At 43.5% G+C, this 18,294-nt stretch overlaps 2 protein-coding genes across 11 annotated transcripts in view; one reads left to right on the top strand and one right to left on the bottom strand.

The window, feature by feature from the left end:
• The window catches only part of TAF1D (TATA-box binding protein associated factor, RNA polymerase I subunit D), a 15,601-nt gene extending 10,073 nt beyond the window's left edge, over positions 1-5,528 (bottom strand). For 3 of the 9 annotated variants that reach the window (XM_068424878.1, XM_068424830.1, XM_068424871.1), the window contains exons 1-5: positions 5,027-5,177; positions 4,469-4,540; positions 2,065-2,316; positions 1,513-1,993; positions 1,047-1,222 (exon numbers count right to left, since the gene is read on the bottom strand). In XM_068424878.1, coding sequence (XP_068280979.1) covers positions 1,047-1,222; positions 1,513-1,993; positions 2,065-2,303 — 896 coding nt within the window. In that variant the 5' untranslated portion in view covers positions 2,304-2,316; positions 4,469-4,540; positions 5,027-5,177. Of the gene's footprint in view, positions 1-1,046; positions 1,223-1,512; positions 1,994-2,064; positions 2,317-4,468; positions 4,541-4,635; positions 4,723-4,742; positions 4,884-5,015; positions 5,178-5,485 lie in introns of those variants that run through there. The other 6 variants (XM_068424856.1, XM_068424842.1, XM_068424887.1 and 3 more) reach the window with 6 other exon arrangements.
• C2H11orf54 (chromosome 2 C11orf54 homolog) lies at positions 5,188-18,294 on the top strand. Of its 2 annotated transcripts, none has more exons than XM_068424901.1 (9): positions 5,188-5,238; positions 7,956-8,079; positions 10,115-10,213; positions 11,168-11,241; positions 12,033-12,134; positions 13,089-13,265; positions 14,013-14,162; positions 14,729-14,845; positions 17,999-18,294. In XM_068424901.1, the coding sequence occupies exons 2-9, from the start codon at positions 8,022-8,024 to the stop codon at positions 18,170-18,172; spliced, it is 951 nt and encodes a 316-aa protein (XP_068281002.1). In that variant the 5' UTR covers positions 5,188-5,238; positions 7,956-8,021; the 3' UTR covers positions 18,173-18,294. The 2 variants fall into 2 exon arrangements, with proteins under 2 accessions (XP_068281002.1, XP_068281001.1); XM_068424900.1 differs by lacking the exon at positions 5,188-5,238 and adding an exon at positions 6,237-6,327.

Raw genomic sequence — 18,294 nt, 5'->3', positions numbered from 1 at the left:
ACTGCTTCCAAAACTCAGAAAGTTTTCTAGTACTCATTTCATATAAAGAATTGAGTATCTGGATGGGCTGACTTGCATTTATTCTACAGAACTTTGTTTCTTCTGCTCTTTTGTAAGACAGCAAACTAATTATTGTTGCTCATTTTACCCTAATACCTCAATTCACATAAATTAACAGTATAAGTGATGACTAAAGTGACAGTAGCCAAAAGACAGCTTTGTACCTTTACACTGTCTTTTAGGCTTTCTAGTTTTAAGGTGCTGAGTATATTTACAGCATTAAGTATTCTTGCTGATTTACCAATCCTTCTATTGCATCTAAGTTAGCTGTTTGACCATAAAGAAAGACCTAAGATGATACTTCAATGCTTAATAAAGTAAAAAGGAAGTTAAAAAAAATATCCTTCAGTCTTTCCCATAAAACAATGCACTTCTTTATTTGGGATAACTATAGAGGAACTAATTTCAGGAAATATTTTTTTTTTTAAACATTTCTACCATGTCATTTTAATGAGACAGTACAAATCACCACTTGAAACAATGATCCATCCTTAGATTCAAAATATCTCATTCTACAAGTTCCAAGTCACATTTACAAGTACAGAATCCCAAGTGGTTGAGTGTTTTGCTCCCAAAATAAACAATGCTTTCATAACCAAGATACTCACATTTAGATTACACAAAGTTGATACAGGTTAGAAGGACAGCATAGGAATTGAACTTGTAATTACAACTGTCACAAAACTGCATGCTACTACAAGCAACTGTACTATCTCCTGAATTACTCAACTGTCAGAGCAGCAGGGTTATACTGCTCTGGCTGTGATGGAGTTAGCTTTCTTCGTAGCAGCCTGTACAGTGCTGCGTTTTGGATTTGCGACTAAAGCAGTGTTGATGCCCTCCCCACACCAGCAAACAGGCTGGGGGTAACCAAGAGCTGGGGGGCTGGGGTGTCATACATCTACCTGTATACACACAAGCTTATATTTTAGTTAAGAACAAAAAAGCAAGTTTTATAGCACCTAAAAATATAAAGACGAACTTACTTCATCTCCTGGATAGGGGAAATGGGGCCTTCATCATCTAAATATTTATGTTTCCGCGTTGTCAGACATTCTCTTTCTAAGTCTTCACTAGCTTGAAGAGCTTTTAGAGCCTTTTTGAGATGTTCCTCATATTTAAGCACTTCAATGTACTGCAAATATCCCTTTACAGCTGCTTGCTAAAGAAAAATGCATCAGGTGAGATCTTAAAAATATCAGTATAAAACAAAGAAATAAAGTATTTCTATTATCAACTTAATCGTAATATTAAATTGGCACACATATTTTAGCTGTTTCTCTTAAAGGTATTAACAGATACCACCAAGTGTCCTGTTGAACAAAAATAAAACCAGATTGGTTACATTGTAGCACATCAGGTAGAAGCACAATATACCCGATTTAAATTCACTATTTTTAGACCAAATACAAAACCAATACATTTATCCATAAGACAAAACTGAGAACTCACCTCATAGCCAAGAACCATCTTTAAGGGAATATGTTTCTTCCCATAATGTTTTTCAACGAAAGGGAATTGAAAACCTCTATCTAGAAGCCTTCTCTTTTGCTCTTGAGGTGAGGCTGTCAGTGGTGGCCTCCCTATAGGCATCCCGGTGCTTTCATACTTTTTCTTCTTCTTCTTCCCTGAGCCACCCCTGTATTTACGGTGTGCAGCAGCCTTAAACGTCTTTCCCCTGAAGTGATAGGCAAAAATGGCTTTCAAATTGAGTTTTGACTTCTGCTTTTTGGAAGTTTCCGATGATTTCACTGGACTTGGAGGGGACAGAGAAGAATCTGAACTTTCATTGTCAGGCACTCCTGCGACATATTCTGCTTGTTGCCTTGAAAGTTGAGATCTCTTTTTTTGCTTTGAAGGTGCAACGGAGCACTTAGGATGGTATTCACTGCCACTAGCAGCTGAGAGATCGCTAAAGAAGAAACAATATTTACTTTCAAAAGAATGTATACTTTCATGATGTATCACACAGGTTCTGCACATAAACTAGAGATAAAAACTCACATTTCTGAATCGCTGCTGTCCAGTATAACCTCAGCTGAAGCAGCTGATGATTTACGGATACTGTTAAGCTCATGTGAAGACTCCTCAGGAGCATTCTTCTGCCTTGAACGTGAACACTCCATTCGTCTATTTGTTTCACATGCATGTACCTTATACAGTTCTTTGTGCTGGCTGCATATCAGCTCTTGGGAATCAGGGTAATCAGAGCCAGAAGCCTGGGATTCATCTGTATCAGTCATGTTTCAGTTTATCCTAAAAACAAAAGAGAATACAACAAATTACAGACAATTCTACGTTCATCAGGTAACATGCCTTCCAGCGGTCCACTGAACAGGGCAAACTTAAAAGAACAATCTGTGAGCAAACTTCAACATGGATTTTCGTATGAACCACAAGCAAATGTATTAACCTTCAGAGTAACAGCCAAGTTGCAGCCACTTATCTCAAGATATTCGTGGCATAATTTAGGTCAGAAGGGATTTTTACAGCTCTTGTGGTCCAAGTCCCACTCAAAGCAAGGCTAACTTCAGAGCTGCATCAGATTGTTCAGAAACTTGTAGAGACAGGTTCTAAATGTTTTAACCCTCTCCTGACTAGGAATAAGTTTTCCCTTGAACAAGCACACATATGTGTAGCCAAGAGCTTCTTATACTCATAAGTGTTATAAATGAGGACTCGAAAAATTGAGCAATTATGGTTTATTGCCAATGATATAATCAGTAAGCAAGCCACAATAAGCAAAGACAGCGCTGGGCGGCCGGGGAGTCACCACTCCACCAACGGCGCGCCGAATCATACGGGAAACATCAATTTATTAGACAAAGCATACATATTCATTCAGATGAGTAAGGGTTATTACAATTAGTTCTGGGAATGGGTGTGATTATGTTAATTATTTTCAGGAACTCATTATCGTAAGTCTCCTCCTGTCGGTGTTCTGATAGTTCCTCTTGTCGGCGGTTGCCGTTAGTTGGTTGTGCTGATAATTCCTTATCTAGTTACAAGCTTAGCATATGTTATTTTAAACCTACTATCTTACCTAACAGGGTGGTCGTCTAGGAACACATTTTTCCTGTTATACGAATCATCCCTTTATACAGTCATTTGTTTTTGACAAACATCTTGTACTGCCTAGCAAGCGTATTAGAAATTTCTGATTATGCAGCTTTCATGAACAAACATCCTGCACTGCTTATTACAATAAGGATATTGCTGGTTTAAGTCATACACAAATACTTCACTGTGGTTTACAACCTTTTAAAACTAATCTAATACAGTGTTGTCATCAGAAGCAATGCCACCTTCCCTCTGTTCTTCTGCTAACTACATGATACCTAAAGCCTCCTGCTTTAACAACGTATCAACCCTTTGCTCACGGGTTATCAATCCTCATGGGAGACCAGCCCCGCAAACCAAATGTTAATTTTCATTTGAATCTGCAAGACAACCCAATCCACCTCTTCAGCTGCCCAAGTCTACACAAAAGGGACTGAAACACACAGATGAACCTGTCCTTCCTATGTAATACCCTCAAGTTATTTTACCTGCTTGTTAGTCATTTACTAGCCCTGTAGATCTGCATCTTTGTAATTTCACTGTGCTTTTTACAGTTTCACAAATCCATCATCATACCCATTGATATTTCAAATGTAGTTACACACAATTTACCATCTGAAGACACTATAGCAGAACTCATCTAATGTCCTCAGACAATCTGCTACTGTCTGGATAACAGTTTCCTGTTTCACAGTACAGATTACTGCATGGATTCAGGAACAACACTTCCTGAAAGCACTGGAAGACAAAGGCAGGCAACAGCAAATTGAGAAGTCTGAAAACACAGTAGATGTATACAGACCAGCAGTAAAGAATAATAGCAGGCCAGAACAAATGGCTACAGAAAACGAACAGCCATGACTGCTCACAATATTAAGTTTCATTTCTTCTCTAACCCATACAGGTACTGTGACCTCAAAATTATTCTCAGAACAAAGAGGATAAAAAAATATCACAAGTCTGCTCCAGCCATACATCAGTGATTGAATTTTAAACAGTCTACATTTAGATGACTTTTTGCATCATCTAACTGTTCAAGGCAGAACCTCCCCTGCTGCACTTCTCAAAATGAAAATATTTCATTCCAAAACTGCATTAAGAGCAGGCTTAGAAGAGCGCTAGACCTTAAACTCACCCTAATGCACTTAGAATAGCAGCACAGGAGCCCGATCTGCCCTTCGCTATGACTTTTGACAGGAACCTGCACCTATGCCCTGAACAGACTGCAGGCACACCACTAACACAGCCTGACAACACACAACGCCCACGAACAGAACAGCCCAACACCAAAGCAGGAACACAGGCAACTGCAGCACTCTTACCTACACAGGTTGTGGCTGATACTTACAGTTCGAGCTCATCATCATCCACCGCCTCTCCTGCAGCCCTATCCTTAACAGCTGGTGCTCCACACAGATCCCTTAAGGAAGAAAAACAACCAATGTGTAACTGGCTCATTATTTCACACAAAATTCTCTCCTGCCAAGAGCCATCGATTGCTTCCCCAACATCTACCTCAGGCTGAGGAGTGCTGGACACACCGCTCCCCCCAGCGCTGACCCCGCTGCCAGCGGCGCGCTGGGGCCGGCGCCGCGGCAGACATTTTGTACGGGGGCACCCACCACGTTACCACGGATCGGGGACACCCCACCGGCACCGCTCCCGAGGACGCCCTCACCAACGGCCGCCACACAGAAGGAAACCCCCGCCGGGGCAGGCCGGGCCGTGCCGCCAGCCTGCGCTGGGCCCTTCCCCGCAGACGGCTCCTCGGCGGAGGCGCTCGCCAAGCGGGCACGACGCGACACGGCCGCGCCTCTCCCCGCCCAGCCGGGTCCCTCACTCCCGCCGCCCCAGCGCCGCGGATAGCGGCGGATGCTGCACGCACCCTCACCCACCTCCCGCCTACCTCCCACGCCGCCGCCGCCGCCACAAAGGGCGCGCAATGGCCGCTCGGGAGCTTAAATAGCGCTGGGCGCTCGCGAGAGGACAAGTGCTGACGGGAGGGAGGGAAGGGCAAGGCGGGCCCGGCCCGGCGCCGCCATGCTGGGGGTGGCGGGGCCGGGGCCGGCCCGCGGCGGGGGCGGGCAGTGCCGCCGCGCAGCCCGGACGGCGGGGCAGGTACGTGCGGTCAGGCGCTAGCGGTGGACGGGTGCGGGGCCGGGGGCCATCCGCCAGCGGTCGTCCGCCAGCGCTTTTGCAGGCTCGAGCAGTGCGCGACAGCTCCGGCCGTCTCCCCCCTCAGCCGCGGGTCCGGGCTCCCCTCCAGGGCGCAGTTCCCGCTCGGTGTGAGACTCGGAGGAGCTGCTCGTTGCACCGCTCGGCCGCTCGTTACTGCTGCCCTGCCTCTCCCTTCCCTGCTACCCACCTCCCCGCCGAGCCTGCTGCTCCAGCCTGGATAAATCCCTCCTTTCCTCTCGCAGCCGTGCCAAGGGCCGTGCCAGCTCTAGTGCTTCTTTGCTGCCTTCGGCTGCCTGGATGCTCTCCCTGAGGACCCCAGCCTCGCCTGGCCCGCCTGCCCTTGCCCTGCCATGACCCATCACTTCCCCAAACCCCAGCCGCTCAAGGAGGTGCCTCCGTCGTCCCTCAGCCTGCCTCTGCCACGTTCAGGATCTCCTTACATCGCCCCCGTTGAGGAATACAACCTCTGCGGATGCATCCGTAGATGTTTTGCTCTTCTTTGTGCCATCGCTAAATTTCTGTTCTCTCACTGACTGCCATCTTCAATTTTGTCCTGATATTTCTTTTTCCCTCACCCTGACTCATCTCTAGCCTGCCCACAACCTCTCCTTTCTGGCTTCTACCCTCCAAACTAGTTTTAACTCATGTTTTGATACTAGACAACCTCCCTCCCTCCGTTAACGTCATGGTTTCCACTTCATCTTCATTCTCCTGGCCCTTGACTACTCTGATGTTTTCTTCCTGCTTCAAAAAGATGGACTTCTGAATTCTTTTTAGATGCTTGTTCTCTCGCTTCTTGTTGCACCATCCCAGATCTAATAATCTTATTGTCCCTTTAGCATTTGTGTTCTTCCTTTGAAAGGTCGTCTGTAGTAGTTCAATGTCACTCCACCCCACCACGACAGATCTTAATCGTCTGTTGTTGTCTCCTTTCAGGTTCTCCCTCTCCCACACCACACAGACTCCCCTGTGAATGCTCTCCTTGCAGTGGTGACTCACGGATCTACTTCTCTTTTGTGTCCTTCCCTGGTAAGGACTAATGTCTAGCAATCAGATCAGGTTTATTATGGTACATCAAGCTTTTCCCACAGTCTTTCCCTCCTTCCTTGGTTGTGGGGTGCTGACTGCTGTCCTTTAAACAGCAGGTGATGGTCTAGGTGCTATATCTGAGCCTACTTATTTGAACTGTGTCCAAGTCTTGCCTCTGCCTTTTGCACAACAGCAGTTCTAGTCTGTCTTCTCAGTCTGTTTCAGGACTTCAACTGGCATCTTGAGTGCTGGCACAGCCTCCTTCCAGATGTGGCAAAAGGTTCTCGAGGGGATGAGGATCATCTAAAACAATACTGCCAAAGCCACCTGGTCACTTTCTTTCCCTGACTAATTACTCCCTTTCTTGTGTTCGGTGCACACTTCAAGTCTTGGGGTATGATTCACTCCATCTGACAGTAGGCTTCTACCAGAGGCACCAAATACAGCCTGTTACTTTCTCCTCCACAGCCAGAGGAGGGGGGGAGTCACCTGTGGAGATGGATAAGACCAACTAAGATGAGAATTACTATACACAGGTAGCTGTCTGTGTCCCTTTCTCTACTGCTTGCTACAGCAGTAATTTGGGGTGGCTGAACTTTGAGCTCAAAGATTTCAGTCAGGCGACTGCTATGATCTCCCAGCTCTTTTTATTTCTTTTTTTTCCTTTATGCAGACTTGAGAGGCTGACGGTATAAGGACAGTTATGATTTTTGACAACCATAAAAGCTAGGATTTTTTTAAAATAGAAGCTAAAAGTATACCTAAACAGCTAGCTCGTATCATAGTCCTTCCTAACAAAAGCTCTGTCAGGTCTGGGAATGTAATTAGGTTTTTGGCTTTTTCCTCCAAGGCCTGAGATCTGGATAAGTGGGACCCATTTTCTTTTTCTGCTGTGTGCAGCAGGCATGTGCCTAAGGAGTTAATGATTGCTGTGGCTGATTTAGAGATAGTGTATACTCAGCTATTTCTGCCCTGAGCTAGTGGTTTGCCCTAGTAGCTGACTTTGCTGTTGCAAGGCTGACTGAAAGTTCATTTGTAAAGGGTTTTTTAAACTTCTGTTCAAACAAAACTTTTTATTATGGGCTTGCCTGATACTGCAGAACTTGCTGCTGCTGTTTTGTATTTTGCTGCTAGCCTGTTCCCCTCCAGAAGGGGAAACACATGCCCAGAATCAATTGGAGACCATGTCACAGCTGAGGTTGAAAGTCCACCATAGCCAATGCTGGAAAAATAAACATTAAGGTAGGGAAGACCTGAGGAGGCAGCTAATGTGCTCAGAAAAGCCCAGTTTTCTTTCAAAAACAAATTATGACTCCAGGCTTACAAAGGACAGATAAAGCTCCAAACTTGTCCCTTGAACTGCATTCAGCGTGGGATGTGTTTTGCCTACACCCAGTTGTAAGCTTGTGGACTAGCATATGTAATGCTCTGAGCCAGCTATAGAGCTGACGGACACATTTTCGTCCAAAGCGCGTAAGAAAATTAACAATCTTGAAGCTGTTAGTCCTTCCTTTGATGTCAGAACTACAATTCTGCTGTTGTCTAGGTATTCTTGAGTGAAACTGAAAAATAAGTAACATATTGAAAACAGCCTGTTTTAATCGTTAAGCTATTATCCTTGTTGACAGATCAGTCACTCCTACAGCGTGGTGTATTGTAATTTCTTACCTGAAGAAATTGGCACCAATTAGGAAATGGCCAAAGTCGAAAGGTTTGCTTTTCATGTTCCAAGTCTGGAGGAGCTTGCTGGGGGTAAGTCATGCAGCGTATAACTTCTTACAAACTTACAATGTACTCTTCAAATTTATCTTAAAGCTCTAATCAAAACCTTTCTACAGCTAGTACATGCAGAATGTTCCTGCTTTTGGCACACTGAGATGTATAAGAAAAGCACTCTTTTTCTATATGCTATTATTTCTTTAAAGCAAACAATGACTCCTCCCCCAAACCCCAAGTGATGTTTAAGCACAACAAGGGACTCTCAAACCCTTTAAAACTGTCTGCTGCATTTGCAGATTTATGCAGGGGTTGTGAAAGTGTGACAATTACAGACCGAACTCATTTACACATACAGGATCGTCTGTCCTCCTCTACCCTCCAGTATTGCTTTCTCTTTCAGGACTACTCAAAACACAGCTGACAAGAGGCAGCATAGCATGGCAGGTCCTCTTGCTTGAACATAGTTGGCTCCTCTTTTGGTGATTGCCTTAGAACCAGGCTGCAGGAAACATTTTATTTAGTTTGTTTCTTTTCAAAGCCTTCACAAAATGTGCTCAGAGTGACAGAATGGTTGAACCCACCTGCTCATGAGCTTCTTTCCTAGTAGGAAGGCATTATTCCTTCTGGCTGTCTGTCTCCTGCAGCAGAGGTACTAAAAGCTTTTTTTTCTTTCCGAGTGGTCTTCAAGTTCAGTCTGCCACTCTCCCAAATCCGTGTCAGTTCGACATTTTCATGCTTTAAGAAAGTGTGGTCCCAGCAGTACCTGGGTGGTTCTCAGTGCTTTCTCACCCAGCAGCTGTCAGGCTGGGGCAATAGGCCAGGGCTGCTATAGACCTGTGGGCTCAGCAGAGAACAGCGTGTACTTGGAGTAGAACGGCTTAAAACAGTAGCAGAAAAAATGAGTCACAAAGCAGAATTTTCCTTTTTTTTCCCCCGTCTGTCCTGAGGACCTCCTGTAAGCTGTGAATTTTGTTGCGGTTCAGCTCTTGAGTATAATTTGAGGAGTGCCCTTTTATTGTCCTTTTCCACTTACCAGAAGGTACTGAGATGTATTTAGAAACCTGCCGAGTACCTTCTACTGACCCTCGTGGTCAACAGCGTGTCAAATATGCTCCTGAGAAGTAAGGTACAGCTGAAATCCTGATTGGAGGAAACAAAGGCACAGGAAAGTCTTCTGAGTAAATAAGGAACAGCCTGATTTGAGATCACAGACTGGATTTTCTGTTCCTTGGTTTGAGACAACCGTCAAAGCAGACACCCAGGCATGCAAGAACTTGGACCTTTTAACACGGTATTTGAAGCAGTGTATGTGAAGGTAATCCCACACTCAATTAAGGTTTAGAAGTTGTTCCCAAACATTGCACTTGTCTAAGTCAGAATCCTCCCTGTTGTTTGAGTGACTTTGCAGGTTCTGAGCCTAAAAACATTGATATGAAGCAAAGTTTAGATTTGGGGCTGTTCATTATCATCAGCCCCAGTCATTATCTGTCTTATATTGACAGTGGCACTTGCAGGAAAATCTCCACATGAATGTAAACATGACAGGCAATATCCTGTGACAGCAGAAGTTTCCAGGCAGCAGAGGCAGCCTAAGATTATAATCAAGCTATTGCAAACAGTCTAGTTAATATATTTAAAGAACTGATTGTTACTTCAGCTAAAACTTACTGCCTCCTTTGCTCTCACATGATGTTTGACCATGCTCATAATTGCTCTTCTGAAGCAAAACCACTGCTGAATGGGGTTTAAGTTTACCCATGTTACTTCACATTGTGAAGTCAGTTATTGTATTTCAATTAAAAGGTTTTTAAAAATCTTAAAATGAATTAATGTGGTAGCTAACAATTATCTGAACAAGATTTTGCTCTTCTCTGAAGCTTTGACTCGGGAAACAAGTGCCTACAGACAGTAACATTTAAATTAATGGAGTTACATAGGGTAAGCATAAGTCCTTTAATGTATCTTGCTGAAATAAAGCCTAAACAGATATATTTGTTGTTGTTAGTAACTTGTCAAACTCTGGGTAATTTTTCGTTGTCAATAACTTTGCCATTATTCTTCATTATAGTTTTGCAGAAAGGGCTTAAAGAAAACTTTGCTGATGCTCAAGTCTCTGTTGTAGACTGTCCTGATCTGACTCAGGAACCCTTCAACTTCCCTGCTAAAGGTAACCCATCATTCCTGTCTTCCACTAAGACTTCTCCAGTTCTTTCTACCTGATCTTACTTGGTTTTGATCTAAAGATGTTGGGAGAGCTTAAATTGTTTTTCAGGTAAAGAATATGCATGAGAGGAAAGCTACATTTTATTCTTGGATTTGCTTCCTAGTTGCTGTATGAAAAAGGACAAGTCATCACCAAGTACTTGCCGGAATTTTTTTTCTTAACCTAGGATTGCAATACTCACTTATCTCATACGCTTGATTTAGTGTACTGAAAAGGTTTTGAAATTAATTTATCTTCCAGATGGACAAATTTTTTAGATCTGTTGCAGTCACTATCTGAACCCAAGGAGTTGCGCTTCCATTCATTTTTAAACTCCTGCCATTCATGTATGTCAGTGAAGTGAAACTGTCTTACTCTGAGTGGGACTCATCTTCTTTGACATTAGCTGTCTGGAAGACAGACGTGTCATCTGTGCTACTCACCTGAGTTCCCTCTGTCATCAATGTTGTGAAATAAACACCTCCAGAAGGTGATTCATCCCTTCTTAAAATACATGTCCAAATAAGTGGGATGAATTGTCCTGAGACTTGGGCATCCAGCTTTTCTGAAATTTTGCAAGTGGAGTCCTGGTGGGGGCATCCGCTGTGTGGTGAGGGCATCTTACTGGAGAACTGGCAAATGGTAGTTGTTGCCCACTGTAATATTTTTTTGTCCTTAGGGAATGCTAATTTTACAACAGGTTGCCTAGCATTAAATCCTACTGTGAATCATTTTAGGGCTTACTGTCCTTGGACTTCTTAATAGGGCAACACTTTTATCTAAGCATGCTAGGGAAATAGTGTTCTCAAAGGGTTTTAGAAGTTTGAGGAGCCACTTCTTTGGTGGGTTACACTGCATGCTTGTTTAAGATTATTAGGAAAACATATTTTACCAAGCTAACTGGCTGTATTCTTCCAGGAATCTGCGGAAGGCCTAGAATAGCAGATGTGGGAGGTGTTCCTTACCTCATACCTCTTGTACAGAAAGAAAAAGTGAGTTTTTCCCATAGCTGTGGGGTTTAATACATTTGTCAAAAGCAAAGCAGTGTGTTGTTGAAATATAAACAAAACTAAGCACTAACAGATATGGTAAGATTCCACTTGTGAAAGAGACTTACTTTTCAGTGTTTTATGAGATTGATTCTGATGTGTGTTAAACATAGACTATGTCAGGCAATCTTACACATTGTAGCAAAAATAGCATATCATGGTTGATGGTTCATCTTCTCCTGCCCTCAAATACAAGATAGTTTTGGAAACATACCATCTGTGACAGGAGCCATGGAAGGAACTACTAAACAAGGGACTTGCCTGCATGTTTATATGTGGCTTGCTGCATGCCTGTGATTTCAAGTCACAGCCACGCTTCTTTGTAAAAACTGGCTGTATTTGCATTTTGAAGCCAACACTGGATTCACTTCACTGCCTTTTTCGAAGAATATCAGGCCTCCTTTCTGACACCTCACCCCATCTGTCTCTATATTCTATTCCGTTCCATTTTTTATTTTACACAAATATAATTTTCAATAAGAACAATAATTCATTTTTGGGGTAAAAAGGCAGGGGAACATACAGACAGACTCTACCTCTCAGAAAACAAATGGACACGTACCCAATTTGTTACTACAAAATGTTGTGTTGTTCAGAAACTGTATTCAACCTAATTATCTGAAATACTAATGAGGGCATTGTGAATTAAATGCTTCCAGAGGTTACAGTGAACAGAATGGCAATTCCAAATCAGAGCACCGCACCAAAATCAAAGGATTGTTTCTCTTTTGCAGGTTTATGATCTAAATACAGTTGCAAAAGACATAGAGCTGCCTGGAGCTTTCATTCTTGGAGCTGGAGCTGCTTCATCTAGGATTCTTGGAGTAAATGCTGAGGTCAGTAAGTAAGTGTGATGGTTCTCAGTGAATTCATGGAAATGTCATAATAGTAGAGCAGTATCATGCTGAGTGTTTCCCATTTACAAAAAAAACATTTAATAAACACCATTCATGCCAAAAGCACATTAGAAGGAATTCAGATCCAATGAGATGCATACTGTTGAGATAATGAAGATTAATTTTTAACTTCTAATTCTCCAGGAAGCATGTGATTGCTTTGAAGCATGCAAGAAACAGGATTTTTTGAAACTGATTGACAAAGACCTGACCAGAGGTTTTAATGACAAGATTTAGAAATATTTGTCAAAGTTACTGGTAAACGCCTTTGAAATATTCCCTGTCTTTTGCCCTCTTGGATGGCTTTGTTTTACCATTGTAAATTTTAAAGATGCCACATACAAAATGATCACCTGCAGGAGACGTGGGAGACGAAAACTACTGCCTGTGACGGCTTTGGTTAGTTAGTCTTTTCAAGCACAAACCTTTGGTCTTGCTATCTCCTTTTGATGCATTTATTGGCAGATGAGTTAGTCCATCTCAGCATTAAATTTGGGCCACTATAATAGTGGTTGTTACTGTGCTCTGAGAAAGTATTTTGTAGAATTCCAATACTTGCATGCAGGTCTCAATGGTTAGCCTTTTTTTTCTTCTTTTTTTTTCTTTTTTTTTTTTTTTTAACACTAACATTCATCTTCACGTAACATTAAATTTAACTGTCCAGTAAGAGTAAAACTGTTTTCTGGAGTTCTCAATTACAGTACAATATTAGTGCATTTTTCTTACCAGTACAGACTGCATCCTGAGAGTCAGAGCTGTGTGACAAAGGGGATTATTTCTTGAGATCATGATCCAAAGTTTAAATTGCATTTATGTGAGTTCTATTCATTTGACAGACTCTTACATGGTCTTATTGACTTCACGTGACTTATTCTTACATGTTCTTTTTCTCAGCTTATCCCTATTGTTCAAACTAAGAGTGAAAAAAAGCCTGCTGTAAATGGGAGCTACATTGCTCAGATAAATCCTGCAGATAAAGGGTGCCTGCTTGAGAAGTACAGCAGTAAATATACTGACTGTGAGTTTGGGCTCTTGGCCAACCTTTATGCCTGTGAGGGCCAACCTGGTAAGGTACGTACTTGGATCAAAGGTGAATTTGCTTGTAGAGCTTTGTGGCTGAAGGGGAACTCATGTTTCAGTGTTCTCCTATCAGTTTTCTGTGATAATAGTAAAGTAGTAATTCCATTAAAGAAATACCCAAACATAAGGAACTGATACTGGTGAACGATGGGAAGAATTGGTGAAGACAGAGAGGCATTTGAATTTTTGAGGGATAAGTATTAGTTTACTAAAAATTTTCCATCGTAAATCATCCATCTAAATCCAGTCCCAACTAGCAGTGATTTAAGGTAATGGTTGTACAATAACTGACTTGGTAAATCAGGTCTGGGCACTTGTCTAGTTTTTTGTAGAAGCGCTTCCCTCAACACAACTAGCACAAAGAGGTGTTGGCAGAGCAGCCAGAAACCTGACTACTGCATGGAAACTGAGCAGTCTTCTCTATTTCCAAGAGTTTCTTTAGAACAGAGTGGAAGCTGGCTAGTGGACAGAAAGGCGTTGCTTATACCACTGTCTCATGTGTAAATCACTTGCTGCGGAGCACCCTTCACAGGCAAGGCTAGCACTGAACAGAAAGTCAGGAAAAAGAGTTGGTCAGGTACTGGAAGGATGCAAGTGGAGCAGCACTTGCAGGGAAACTCACATTTTCATAACGTAATCATGGGTTATAAGCTTGGGAGAATTTCAGAGCAGCTTTCACAGACCTTTGCAGAGTGTTGCAGCAGGAGACAGCAGTGACAAACTGACTTTATTCTCCAGGTCATTGAAGTGAAAGCCAATGGAAGAACTGGGGAACTTAACTTTGTGTCTTGTCTGAGACAAATTTTAGAGAAACACTATGGAGAAAAGCCAGTTGGGATGGGTGGTACATTTATCATTCAGAAGGGAAAAGCAAAGATTCACATTATGGTAAGTTCTTCTCAATTCATGTTTATTCATCCTTCTGAAAAGAGAAGTGTAAATCAGGGTGTAATATCTTAGTGCCTTGACTTTGTTTTGTATTTTTAAATGTATGCATAAACTGTTAGGATAAGCAGTGTATTAAAGTAAGGAGCTGACGTTACAAAGCTAGTGATGCTGTATTACTTGGCCTTAATACCATCATCTTTTCTTTTGAAATCCGTGGGCAGCTAAAGAACTGTAGAACTATTGTAAAATGAACTGAAATATGTGAACTGAGGTGATACTTATAAGAAGCAACAGACTTTTAAAAAATAACTGAGCTTCTAAAATGTACCAGGAGGAGAATCCTCACTTCCGTAGTTCTCCCACTACCTGTGCAATGAAAGAAGAAATATTCTGGTCACTTCTACTTCTGGCAGAAACACAGTAATGGGCACTGGTGAGCTTCTTTTAGGCAAGAAGGAATGTGAGCGAATAGTGGGGAGGGGAAAAGTGAAAGAAAGTTGCTAGAGAAGAAGTGTCTTGATATGAGTGTCTTCCTTTCACTTATAAAGCTTTTACTTTTGCTGTAGCCTCCAGAATTTTCTGCCTGTCCTCTGAACACTGATGAAGATGTGAATAACTGGCTGAAATTCTTTGAAATGAAAGCTCCACTGATTTGTCAGCCAGTAATAGTTTCCAGAGATCCAGTGAGTCTCTTTCTCATTTCTAAGTGTAAACTGACACTTGTAGTGAGTTTTGTCTTGGATGTGGTTTTCCTTTTAAGAACAGGAGTGTATATATATTGTGTTAAACTCTTCTGGAGGTGGTGTAATGAAATAGAAGCTTCTCATTTCTGTCACTGGTTTCAACTGAGGCTATGTCAAGCTGTTCTTGAAACCTAGTGGCTGTTCCTAGTGGATTGAACTTAATGGTTCCTTTCCAATCACAAATGTGCAAGCGTTTGCATCCCAAACCCAACAGCATAGTTTCCATTCACTGCAGGCCACAGCAGGAGAAATGGCAAGAGCACCGAGCACGGAAGCTTGTTCAGCCACGTGGTCACGTAGTTCACTTTCATAAGAACTATCTCTGCTAATGCTGTGTTGAAATATGCACAGCATATATCTCACAATGGCTGATGCAAATTAAAGCCTGCACAGCCTCATGCTAGAAAGTTATGTAGCATCTTTCACAAGCACTCAATTCAAAAGCAAGCAATTCAGGATGAAAAACAATCTGGTTTCAAAAGCCATTAAGATGTTCATCATAGAATCATAGAATCGTAGAATCGTTTTGGTTGGAAAGGACCTTTAAGATCATCAAGTCCAACTGTTAACCCAGCACTGCCAAGTCCACCACTAAACCATGTCCCTAAGCACCACATCTACACGTCTTTTAAATACCTCCAGGGATGGTGACTCTACCACTTCCCTGGGCAGCCTGTTCCAGTGCTGGATAACCCTTTCCGTGAAGAAATTTTTCCTGTTATCCAATCTAAACCTCCCCTGGCACAACTTGACGCTGTTTCCTCTCGTTCTATCACTTGTTACTTGGGAGAAGAGACCAACGCCTACCTTGCTACAACCTCCTTTCAGGTAGTTGTAGAGAGTGATAAGGTCACCTCTGAGCCTCCTTTTCTCCAGACTAAACAACCCCAGTTCCCTCAGCAGCTCCTCACCAGACTTGTGCTCCAGACCCTTCACCAGCCTCGTTGCCCTTCCTTGGACTCACTCCAGCACCTTGATGTCTTTCTTGTAGTGAGGGGCCCAAAACTGAACACAGTATTCGAGGTGCAGCCTCACCAGTGCCGGGTACAGGGGGACGATCACTTCCCTCGTCCTGCTGGCCACACTGTTTCTGATACAAGCCAGGATGCTGTTGGCCTTCTTGGCCACCTGGGCACACTGCTGGCTCATATTCAGCCAGCCATCAATCAGCACGCTCAGGTCCTTTTCTCCCAGGCAGCTTTCCAGCTGCTCTTCCCCAAGCCTGTAGCGATGCATGGGGTTGTTGTGCCCTAAATGCAGGACCCAACATTGGCTTTGTTGAACCTCATACAGTTGGCCTCGGCCCATTGATCCAGCCTGTCCAGATCCCTCTGCAGAGCCTTCCTACCCTCCAGCAGATCAACACTCCCACCCAACTTGGTGTCATCTGTGAACTTACTGAGGGTGCACTCGATCTCCTCGTCCAGATCATTCATAAAGATATGAAAGAGAACTGGCCCCAATACTGAGCCCTGGGGAACACCACTTGTGACTGGCCGCCAAGTGGATTTAACTCCATCCACCACAACTTGGGCTCAGCCATCCAGCCAGTTATTTACCCAGTGAAGCACAGGCCAGTCCAAGCCCTGAGTGGTCAGTTTCTCCAAGAGAATGCTGTGGGAAACAGTTTCAAAGGCTTTACTAAATAATAATGCAGTCATAAGTAATATAAAAAACATTTTCTCCAGAGTTAAATGAGACATGCTGTAGGCTTGGATATGTTCAAGGGTGTGACTTTATTGTATCATTATGTGGCAGCCTTTGGCCCAAGGCTAAATTGTGTGCATCTTCCCAGAATCAACTGGTGAGTACTTGGAAAACAACCATCAACAGCTGCTCCATTCAGAATCAACACAACTTGTGTAGGGGGTTACTCCCATCTGTATCCACTGCAAGCTCAACAGCACTTGGCTAAGCCTAGGGTTTTGGACACATTCGAGTGTCACTACAGAGACAGCAGTAGAAGATGGCATTCAAATGCCATAGCATTGCTCATCAGTATCCTCTTGCAGCCCAGAAAACCAGTTATATCCTGGGCTGTGTCAAAAGAAGCATGGCCAGCAGGTCAAGGGAGGTGTTTCTGCCCCTCATGAGACCCCACGTGGAGTGCTGCATTCGGCTCCGGGGCCTCAAGAAAGACATGGAGCAGGACCCTGTTGGAGGGAGTCCAGAGGAGGGCCATGAAGACAATCAGAGGGCTGGAGCACCTCTCCTATGAAGACAGGCTGAGAGAGTTGGAGTTGTTCAGCCTGGAGAAGAGAAGGCTCTGAGGACACCTTATTGTGGCCTTTCAGTACTTAAAGGGGGCTTATAAGAAAGATGGGGACAGACTTTTTACTTGTAGTGACAGGAGAAGGGGCAGCGGTTTTAAACTGAAAGAGGGTAGATTTAGATTTAGATATTAGGAAGGAATTCTTTACTGTGAGGGTGGTGAGACACTGGCACAGGTTGCCCAGAGCTGTGGCTGCCCCCTCCCTGGCAGTGTTCAAGGCCAGGTTGGATGGGGCTCTGAGCAACCTGGTCTAGTGGAAGGTGTCCCTGCCTGTGGCAGGGGGTTGGACTAGATGATCTTTAAAGGTCCCTTCCAAGCCAAACCATTCTATGACATATAAGTAGTGGGGATGACCTCATGGTTTAGTATGATAGTTGTTATTTCATTCGCTATTCTTCCCATTTTCATCTAAGTTGGCTCTCAGAATTGGAGTAGAGATTGTCCCTGTATCGCATGGGTCTGTGGCATTCAGTGCAGAGGGGTTCTGATTTCCGGCGGGGCTTCCTTAGTGTGACAGCTTTATTCAATCCTAATGGAAAGAAATTTAAAAAAAGAAAAAGGAAATCTCTGGAAGGTTGACACCAAAAGTTGGGGGCTGTCAAAGTTTTTAAACTGTTTTCTCTTTAATGTCCTATGGTAAAGCCTTGTACAGCTCCTTTTGTCTTATTAGTTTTCACAAGCATCTTGCAAGTTTTCACTGCTTAATGGTTGCAACGGGCTCTGAGATGCATGGAAATACGCAGCCCAAAGGAGAGCCTATCCCAGGACTTTTAACCACCGTTCACGTGAACACGCGTTCACGGGCCTTTCTCTGCTGACAGGGCTTCGATCTGCGCGTGGAGCACACCCACTGTTTCAGCCACCACGGGGAAGGAGGGCACTACCACCAGGACACCAGCCCCGACAGCGTGCGGTACCTGGGGTACTTCCTGCCCGCCGAGCTGCTCTTCCGCATCGACAGGCCCCAGGAGACGCACCTCGTCGGGAGAGACTGAGACAGGCAGGCTCTGGCGAGGACGTAGCAACTTGATCTTTCTAAAATACAAATGCTGATTTTTATAACGCTTTTAATGATGCACGCTTATCAGAATGAAGAATAAACATGAGAGTGGAAAAA

The sequence above is a fragment of the Nyctibius grandis genome, chromosome 2, assembly GCF_013368605.1.
Source record: "Nyctibius grandis isolate bNycGra1 chromosome 2, bNycGra1.pri, whole genome shotgun sequence".
Classification (NCBI taxonomy): domain Eukaryota; kingdom Metazoa; phylum Chordata; class Aves; order Nyctibiiformes; family Nyctibiidae; genus Nyctibius; species Nyctibius grandis.
This window is presented reverse-complemented; position numbering and strand designations above follow the sequence as displayed.